The 10,105-nt window shown below is 53.9% G+C and overlaps 1 protein-coding gene across 1 annotated transcript in view; it reads left to right on the top strand.

Moving 5' to 3' along the window:
- The first annotated feature begins 3,051 nt into the window (after nt 1-3,051).
- The window catches only part of SETD2 (SET domain containing 2, histone lysine methyltransferase), a 50,823-nt gene continuing 43,769 nt past the window's right edge, over nt 3,052-10,105 (top strand). The window contains exon 1 of the mRNA XM_041408450.1: nt 3,052-3,227. Coding sequence (XP_041264384.1) covers nt 3,190-3,227 — 38 coding nt within the window. The 5' untranslated portion in view covers nt 3,052-3,189. The remainder of the gene's footprint in view (nt 3,228-10,105) is intronic.

Raw genomic sequence — 10,105 nt, 5'->3', positions numbered from 1 at the left:
TGATCGTGTCCACCATTGATTTATAAAAATAAACAGCAGGAAAAGTGAACCACCCAACCTTTGGGCAGGCAGGGAGTTACTGGGAATCGATGCCGCTGTTTGGACAGGACACGAGCCAGGCACTTCCAACAGCACCACTTGTTTTCCTGAGCCTCTGGAAAAGGCAGGATCACAGCACAGAGGTCACTGTGGGTAACCCAGGCTGCTCCTGATTCCTTCTTTCCTGGTGCTGGAGCTGCAGCTCTCCTGGGCTTGTTCCCATTGGAGCAACAAGTCATGGCTTGGCCTGTTGGATCTGCCTGGAGAGGGAATGAAACAAAGATTCATTTCTGGGGAGTCACGGAATGGTTTTGGTTGGAAAAGCCCTCCAAGATCAAGTCCAACCATTCCTCAGCACTGCCAATGCACCTCAGCACCACCAACCCTGACCATGCCTCACGTGCCACATCCACAGGGCTTTCAGATCCCTGCAGAGTGGGGACTCCACCTCTGCCCTGGGCAGCTGGGCCAGGGCTGGAGATCCCCTCCCTTTCCAGGAGGAACATTCCCAATGTCCACCTGAACCTGCCCTTGAGGCCCTTCCCTCTTGTCCTACGCCCTGGGAGCAGAGCCCAACCCCTCCTGGCTCCAGCCTCCTTCCAGGGAATTTCAGGAGCCAGAAGGTGCCCCCTGAGCCTCCTCTTCTCCAGGATGAGCCCCTCCAGCTCCCTCAGAAGGATTTGGCATCTCAGAGGAGAATGCTGAAAGCCCCAAGTCAACACCCCACAGCTGTCAGGGCAGCCTGAATTCAGGCATCCCAGATTTTCCCCAGGTCACCCCAGTTCCATGGAGAAAGTGAATGGATCCACGGTGCTCAGTTTGTTTGAATTTGTTGGATTCCTTCTGTCCCCATAACAGCACCTGGCCCCTGGAAGGGCTTTGGAGAACATCCCAGAAATCACCTTTTCCTTGTCATGATCCAATTCCAGAGGTTCCAAAAAGCTGCTGGGAATTCAGGCCAGGCTGGATTTCCCAGGAAAACGCTTCCACACGACTGGAACTAAACCTTCCTTTGTCCTTCCCTATATTTCACCCCTTATCTGCTTCCCACCTCATCCCTGTGGCTCCCTCCTGCCCACACCATGCTCCCAAATCTGGGAAAATCCCAGAAATCTCAATATTGGAAGCTGTAAATGTGGTTTGGAGGATTCCATGTGAACAGGTATCCCAGAGCAGCTGGGTCTCCAGAACTGCTTGGCACCATTCCATTGAGGAGCTCTCCTAGGGATTGGGAAGATGGGAAATGACCTGTAAAAGGTGAAAAAAAAAGGAGTTTTAGTGATTTTTAGGGCAAATGGGGCTTGGAACAGCCCCAGGGATCTGGTGCCAAAGGGTGCTGGTGTCCAGGTGTGATCTCAGGGGGTGATCCTGGGGGTGCTGCTGATCCTGGTGTGGTCCTGGAGAGATCTCTGTGATCCTGGGGGTGATCCCAGTGTGATGCTGAGAGATCCTGGGAAGATCCTGCCTGTCCCATGAGTGATCCAGGTGTAGCCCTGGTGATCCTGGCAGTCCTGCATCTCACCCAGGTGTGGCCCTGGTGATCTCCCATCTGCTCCTGATGAGATCCTGAGGATCCCAGGGGTGATCCCAAGGACATCCTGCAGCCAGTTGTGGTGTGGCCCCAGGGGAATCCTGCTGAGATCCCGGGAATAGCATGGCAGAACCTGGTGTGGCCCTGGTGATCCCAGGGGTGAGCCTGGTACGGTTCTGGTGGTCCTGGGAATATTTAGTGATCCCGTGGCTGATCCCGGGAGTGACCCAGGTGTGATCCCGTGGAGATCCTGGAGGTGCAGGGCTGACCTGGAGGAGATCCTGGGGGGGCAGGGCTGACCTGGGGGAGATCCTGGGGGCGCAGTGCTGACCTGGAGGAGATTCTGGAGGTGCAGGGCTGACCTGGAGGAGATCCTGGGGGGGCAGGGCTGACCTGGGGGAGATCCTGGGGGCGCAGTGCTGACCTGGAGGAGATTCTGGAGGTGCAGGGCTGACCTGGAGGAGATCCTGGGGGGGCAGGGCTGACCTGGGGGAGATCCTGGGGGCGCAGTGCTGACCTGGAGGAGATTCTGGAGGTGCAGGGCTGACCTGGAGGAGATCCTGGGGGTGCAGGGCTGACCTGGGGGAGATCCTGATGGTGCAGTCCTGACCTGGGGGAGATCCTGGAGGTGTAGGGCTGACCTGGAGGAGATCCTGGGGGTGCAGGGCTGACCTGGGGGAGATCCTGGGGGTGCAGTGCTGACCTGGAGGAGATCCTGGAGGTGCAGGGCTGACCTGGAGGAGATCCTGGGGGTGCAGGGCTGACCTGGAGCGGATCCTGGGGTTGCAGGGCTGACCTGGAGGAGATCCTGGAGGCACAGTGCTGACCTGGAGGAGATGCTGGTGGAGCAGGGCTGACCTGGAGGGGATCCTGGAGGCACAGTGCTGACCTGGAAGGGATCCTGGGGGTGCAGGGCTGACCTGGGGGTGCAGGGCTGACCTGGGGGTGCAGGGCTGACCTGGGGGAGATCCTGGAGGCACAGTGCTGATCTGGAGGGGATCCTGGGGGTGCAGGGCTGACCTGGAGGAGATCCTGGAGGTGCAGGGCTGACCTGGAGGGGATCCTGGGGGTCCAGTCCTGACCTGGAGGCAATCCCGGCAGTCCCGCGGCTGATCCCGGTGTGCCCCGCTGACCCCTTCCTGGATCCCGGTGGGATCCCAGTGACACCCAGGCAGATTCTGGCGTGCCCCCGGCCATCCCTGCAATGATCCCAATAGGGTCCCAAGGTGGTCCCGGCGGTGCTGCGGCTGATCCGGGCGGGATCCCGGTGGCACCGCGGCTGATCGCGGTCCCGGTGCCCGCTGTGGCCTCGGCGCTCTCGGGGGCGATCCCGCTGCGCGCCGAGCAAATTCCCGGCGGGGCCGCGGCTGCTCGCGGCCACATCCCGGGCCCGATGCCGGCGTGTCCCGGGGCTCGGCGGCCGCTCCCGGAGGGATCCCGGCGCTGCGCGGTGCCGCGGGAGGAGGAGCCGGCGGCCGGGGCGGATCGCGGCGGGGCCGGGCCGGGCTGGGCGCGGGTGGCGGGGGGGCCCCGCCGGACCATGTGAGGAGCCCCGACGGGGCGAGCGGGGCCTCCCCGGCCAGGGGGCACTTGCGGAGCCCCGCGCCCGCCCACCCACCATGGGGGATTTCTACGACCCGGAGCACCCCACGCCGGAGTAAGCGCGGGCCCTCCGCGGCCTCGGGCCCGCCGGCACCGCGCGACCGCCGGCAGCCGGGCCGCTGCCCCTTCCCCTTCCCGTTCCCCTTCCCATTGCCGTTCTTTTGCCCCTGCCCTTTCCCTGTCCCGCCGCCCTTCCCCTTCCCGCCGTCCTCCCGCCGGTCCGGGGTAGGCCGCGCATCCCCGGCCTCGCGTGATGGCCGCGGCCGGGGCGGGCGCGGGAAGGGCGGGCAGGGAGCGCGGGGAGGGCGGAGAGCGGGCGGCGGGAGCGGCGGGAGCGGCCGTGCCGGGGGTGGCTGGTGGGCTCGGGGGCTGTATCCCCCCTGCCCCTGTCCGTGTCCCTTTCCCTGTCCCGTCCCTGCCCGGGGTGCGCGGGGGGAGCCGGGCGGAGCGTGCGGACGTGTCCCGGCCTCGCCGCGGGGCCATTTTTCCGTACCTTCTTTATTATTATTATTGTTATTAATGCTCTTTTTCCTAGTTACCGAGCCTCGTCTTGCTTTTACCCCTGGAATTCTCTCCCCCCGGGCGGCCCTTGCCCTGACCCCATTTTCTGCCAGGAGGAAGGAGCCAGGGAAGGGGGAGCAGCCTAATGGCCGGGAACTCTGGTTCTCCTTTGGATGGGGAATTGCACCAACCCACCCCCTTGATCCCGCCAGGGCCTCCGGCTTTATCGCCTCTCCTGAGAAGTCACTCCGTCCCTGCCGGCTTTCTCTCCCCACACCCGTTTCCCGCTGGTTCTCAACGCTATTTTTACATTTTTAGACTTCCTTGGCGAAGGATTGAGGGGCTCCGTAAACTTTGCCAGCTCTGGGGTGGAAGGAGCAGACATCTGGCACGGAGCACCCCCCAAGCGACGGCCGGATTGGAGGCAAAGCTAAAAATGGTGGTTTTTTTTGAGCAGGGACAACAGAGCAAACCTTTTTTGAGGGAGTTCTGCCCGTGCCCACCTGGAGCAGCTGAGGAACAGCTTCCCCTTGTTGCAGCTGAAACGATGCCGGTGGCTGAGCCTTCTAAAATTAGTGAGGAATGGAGGATTTCCTTTGGAGTCCAGGTTGTGCTTTGCCAGACGTGGCTCCCGGGATGGGAGTAAATCCTGGTTTGCTTCAGCTTAACCCTGGTGGGATGATCCCTTCCTGGGAGAGCCTCTGGGTCCAAAGGACTCTTGTTCATCCCAAAACTTTCAGGGTAATTCAGGTGTTCTACCTTTGTCTGGAGCCTGTGGAGGGACCCTTGTGCCCGGGATTGATCTGGCACTTGGAATTTGGTGTCCAAAAGTGTCCAGGTTGTCTCGTGTCACTGTTTGTTGTTTAAAAACGTCCAGTGGCGCCAACCTGGGCTGTTGAAGGAAGCTGGAGTAGCTCTTCTAACAACTTTTTAATGGAATTATGGATTAATTGGCCTGATTTTGGGGTTTCCTTGGGGTGAGTGTTGCGTGTTGGGACTCAGGAAGTTTCTGGGAGGTGTCCTGGTGTTTGAGGGTTGCTGTTTCCCCATCCCCACCTCGAATCCCGGCGTTCCCTCCGCGTCCGAGTCGCGTTTCTTAATTTGGATGTGCTTTTCCCAGCACAGAGCTTTTACCTGGAGAAAAGGATCGTTAGGGATAATTGGCTGAAGGTTGCTGGGAATGTCTGAGGACCTGTTGGGTGTTTGGGAAGAGTGGAATTCAAACGGAGCCGTGCTGGCTGTGGGATGTTTGTGGCTTCCCCCGTTCCGTACCCGCCGCGGGCTGGGATGAGGAGGGACGTGCAGGGTTGGGTTTTTTGGGATGAGTTGCTTTTGTAGCTCGGAACGTTGGGATTGTGCTGCTTGGAGAGGTTTGATCAGAGCCCCGTGAATCCTCAGGCTCTGATCACTGAATTATTCACTGGATGGTTTGGGTGGGAAGGGGCCCTAAGGATCATCTCATTCCACCTCTGCCATGGCAGGGACACCTTCCACTGTCCCAGGGTGCTCCAAGCCTGGCCTTGGACACTTCCAGGGATGCTGCTGAGCTGGAGCTCCAGGCTGGCCGGAGAAGGTGGATGCTGAGCCAGGAGCTGAAGGATGGCGCGTCCGTGCCGATGGCTTTTACTGGAATTCTCCTGTAGGAAAGGAACTCTGGCTCCTTTTTACCTCATGGGTCGCTCTCCGTGTCCACTTATCAACCAGAGCTTGCATTCCTGGGAACTTCAGTGTCCAGTAGAACCAGCTCTCCTTGACTCTTTGGATGCTCAAATTTGGAACAACCCAATTCCCAGAGCTCAGAGCTGCCACCACATTCCACATGGAGCTTCTCCATGGAGCTGCCCACGCCAGCCAGGACCTGCTGAGAATCCCAGAGTGGTTTGGGTTGGAAGGGACCTCAAAGTTGATCCGGTGCCACCCCTGCCATGGCAGGGACACCTCCCACTGTCCCAGACTGCTCCAAGCCCCATCCAGCCTGGCCTTGGGCACTTCCAGGGATCCAGGGGCAGCCTCAGCTGCTCTGGACAATCTGTTCCTGATGGACATGGATGGATGTTTGTATCCTGCTGTGAGCAGCAGCCACTTCAACTCTTGGTGCTGTTGTTTCCTGGAAGAAGATTCCAAGATTGTCCTCATCCTGAGGGTGCAGGAACCCCTTGGACCAGTGACAGCTCTGTGATAGGACAGAATTGAGACTCCAGGGATTTCTGTTCCTCACACCCTTCTGTCATCATGGAAACTCCATTTATCCATCTGCTTCTGGAGACCTCCCCAACAGGATTTCAGCTCCCTTTTGGGGGAAGAAGCTTTTCCAGCCGTCCTGGTGATCTGGTGGGGCTTGCTGGGTGGTTTGGAGGGTTGGGATTTAGGATCAGACTATGGAATATTCCACTGGTTTTGTTAATGTGACCCCGTATGGATGCAGACAGTTTGGAGCTCCAGGTTTTTAGTTGTGGCTGTTCCCAGGGATTTTTTTTTTTATGTTCCTTTGGGCTGTAGAATTCCCAGGCCTATTCCATGCTGGTGTCACTTTGGGATGGTTTTTTTTTCTGGGAATCTGGATTCTATTTTCTGCCTTTCCTTAAGGAAAACCATCCATAAGGTTGGTTCCCTCAGCACAAGCTCCTGGCAAAAGTGCTGTGGTTAAACACCCACATTTGGGTCCTGGAGCACATTCCAGTCCACCTGGGAGATGCTGAGGGGAGGGAAAAGCTGAGTTTTCCACCTGCATTTCCCTTGGAATGCTCCTCCCCTTTATTAAGGAGATTAATGATGGTCCCAAGGGCTGTGGGATGGGAAGAGGAGGAAACTTGACTCTGTTTCTTGAGCATATCCGTGGGTTTTCCAGCTTTAATGTGTCTGGAAAGTTTGATTATTTAAGGAAAATTCACTTTATATATTTGGCTTTGGGAGCCTGAATGGGGAATTTGGGATCCTGACCTGGGACATTTCCAGGAATGGGGCAGCTGGAGCTTCTTGGGGCAGCCTGTTCCCAGATCTGCTGATGGAATTTTAAATGTAATTTGTTTGGATATTTGGAAGGGAAGAGAGGATTTATCAACACCTGGTTTTAATGGGCATTTTTCCTTCCAGAATTTTAGAACTCCTCGAGGAAAAGTCTTGAGGATGTCCAAGTGTGGCTGTGGTTGGTGGAGTGTTGGTAGAACAGGTTATTTTTTTTTTTCCCTTGATTTTTGTCCTGACTTTTCCCATTTTTTGGAGGTAAACTTCCCTAAAAGTGCTCCATCCCTGCAGCTGTACCTCTCCTGTGAGCTTCAGCTTTTTGGGATCCATCCCAGAGGCTACAATCCCTGGGAATGATGTGGAGCTGGACCTAAAATTCAGGAGAATATGAGCCGGGAGTCAAAATTTGATCCCAAAATATTGATGTGAGGAAGAGGCTGGATCAGGAAGGAGCTGGAGCTCCTTGTGGAATTTCATTTCCAGTGGATTCCCTCTGGATTGCTGCAAGATTTTACAGCTTCCCCAGCACCTTTATAATTCCATTTTCCCCTTCCTGTTTGAAATGCACCAGTGGAAGTTTTCCAGCTGGGAATCCAAAGTGTGTCATTCCCAGGTAGCAGGAAATAATTATAATTTCCAGCTTTTTGCAGCTGGAAATCCACCAGGGAAAATCTCCAGAGCCTGGTGCTTGGTGTTCGCCTGCACAACCCATTCCCAGTTTGGAATTTTATGGCAAATTTCTGGTGTAAAGGAGCATGAAAGGGATTTATTCTCTCCTGTGGAATTGAGAGCAATTCCCAAGGTGTCCCTGCTCCTGCTGGGCAAAATCCCAGGACATTAGCCTTCAGCTATAATTAGGTAAGAAATAAATCCTTGGAGAATTTCTATTTATTTCTATTTATTTTTATTTATTTCTATTTATTTCTGTCTAAGGAGTGACTCTGAGCTCAGCCAGGACCTTGCAATGTTCTGTTTTATATTTTTTGGGTTGCAGGTTGCAGCTGCTCCCCTTTGGAATGGGATTTTAGGGTCACCTCGTGATTGGGAGTTAAATTTGGGATGAGTTTGGGCTCAGAACGGGATATTTGGGGCTTTGATTTGGTGAATTTTGGGAATATTTAGTGTTGCAGGTATGTGAAGTAGGAGGTGAAATTTCAGGTTTTGCCTCAGCGTGGATCTTGGCATGGAGGGGACGGGATGGCTTCTGTTTTTGGGGATGTTGGGAATGGGTGCCACTCATCCATCTGTGTCCCAAAGAGAGAATTCCTTGTTTTCCGGGCATTTTGGGAGACAAAGGTGCCGTGCAGTGCCTGGGGGTGATGTCATTCAGGCTCCATAAAATCCCGGTTGGAATTTGCTGCCCCATTCAGGGAAAATGGGGATACCTGATAGGTCAGGGAGGTGATGAGGGCTGGAAATCCCTGGATTTCCCGGGAAAGCAGCAAGTGCTGGATGCTGGAGGCCATTCCTAAATCCTCCCCCTCTGAGGGAGGAGCTTGCTTTGCTGCTCCACGAGTTTCTTCCCTGATTTTTAGCACAAATCCCAAATTCTTTGCTCAGCTCAGGTGGAGCCTCAGCACCTCTGCATGTCCAGGTGCTGGGAATGAATCCCAGTCCCTGGGAATGAATCCTCATCCTTGGCAATGAATCCCAATCCTTGGGAGTGAAACCCTGGTAGCAACAATTGTAAGTAAACTGGGATTTTTCTGATTTTTTATTTTAAAATTTTGAAATTCTTCAAGTTTTCAGGTTCCAGGACTTTCCTCCTGAAATAATTTTCCTGCTCAAACCTGTTTTAGCTTAAATTTAGGAGTTTACAAAGAGCAACTTAAAAAAAGCAACTCAAACATTGGAACTTTATCTGGGCTCTGATAATTTTGGGATTTGAGCAAAATGGCAAAAATAGGGTGTTTTTTTCCCCTACTATTCCCACTAATTCCTGTATTTTCAGTTCTGGCTTTGTGCTTGTAGGGGAAATGTTTTCGTGGTGGAACTGAGTCTGAGCTTTAAATCTGGCCTAGCTTTGGCTTTAGTTTTAATTTGAATTAGGAATTGTTAATAAGGGTGGAAAATCTGGAATGAAATGATGTCCTTGGCTGCTTTGATCCCAGGAATGTCCCACACTGGTGTCCAAAGTTTCCATGGAATTTTGGATGTAATGTGAATTTGGGGGTTCTTTGTACAGCTGGGTTTTAATGTGAATTTTGGGGTTCTCGGTGCAATTCCTGCCTGTGCATCCCTCCCATGGTATTCCACAGGGAGAGATCCATGTGAACCCCCCCGGAGGAGCTGAGCTGCATTTGTGTGTGGATCCAAGCCCATCCTTCCCTCTGCACCCTGCACGGACTCAGGGATGTGCCCAAATTTTGGGATTTAAGTTGGGAAAATGCAGTTCCAGCTCCCTTTTCCCTTTTTGTGGGGTTTTTCCTTGGAAGGCTCTTTGTGTCCCAGGAGGGATTTGGGGCAGGGATTACCTGGGGAGTGACCCCGTGGCCATTTATGATTTATGGGATTTATGGGATTTATGGGAAGGTGCTGACTCCCAAAGCTGCTGCTGCTGGACTCTCCTTCCCTGCTCCCAGAGGAGGAGGGGAAAGTTTTCCAAGAGCCGTGCTTTGAATTCCAGTGGGGATTTGTGCCTCTATTTTGGGTCCCATCCCACTTCCACCCCCATCCTCATCCTCAGCCTTCCATCCTCCTCCTCTCCCTGCCTGTGCCAGGTGAATCCCTTTCCCATCTTCCATGGGAACAGCTTTGCTTTTCCTGATTCCTGTCAGGATTTCAAGTGGAATTTCTTCCTTAGGTGTGCCCTGAACAGAAAGGGAAAAGCAGGATTTGGGGGGAGTTTGGGAATTCTCAGGCACTTGGGGGAAGGAGCAGAGAAACTTTATACTTTTGTCTTTACTGGGTTTTTTTTCCTGGAGCACATCTTAACTTCTCTAAAATTCTAGAATTATTCCATAATTCCATTATGGAATAAATCCTAGATAAATTATGGAATAATTAAAAAATGAAGGCTCTCAGCCCCTCCTCATTTCTATAAATGAAAGGATAAATCCCTGTTTTCAATATATTTGTCTCCTTCTTTCCCTGGAATATCCAATCCTACCTGTTCTTTCCTATTCCAGCACAGGAGAAACAGTGTCACTTCCCTTGCTCCAAACTTCCAGCTCCAAACCCTCAGTGGGAATGTCTAAACCAGGAAATGGGGATTTTGGGAAGCAGGACAGCTGGATTTGGGGGTTTTAGGAGGTACCTTGACTTCATTTTCCAGGAAACTCAGCTTGGATTCCACCTCCTGGTTAAATAAGATTTTTTCCAGGGATTTTCCCTCCTCATGTGAATGCTTCTGCCTTTCCATTTTCCATGTGTTTTTTTGGGAAGGAGCAGGATTGCCTGGTACCTTCCCAGCTCTTTTCCTGCTTGTCCCTTCTCCATTTGCAGTGTGGTGTTTTTGGGAGCAGGGAC

This window comes from Onychostruthus taczanowskii, unplaced genomic scaffold (genome assembly GCF_017590055.1).
Source record: "Onychostruthus taczanowskii isolate IOZ18803 unplaced genomic scaffold, ASM1759005v1 scaffold3, whole genome shotgun sequence".
Classification (NCBI taxonomy): domain Eukaryota; kingdom Metazoa; phylum Chordata; class Aves; order Passeriformes; family Passeridae; genus Onychostruthus; species Onychostruthus taczanowskii.
This window is presented reverse-complemented; position numbering and strand designations above follow the sequence as displayed.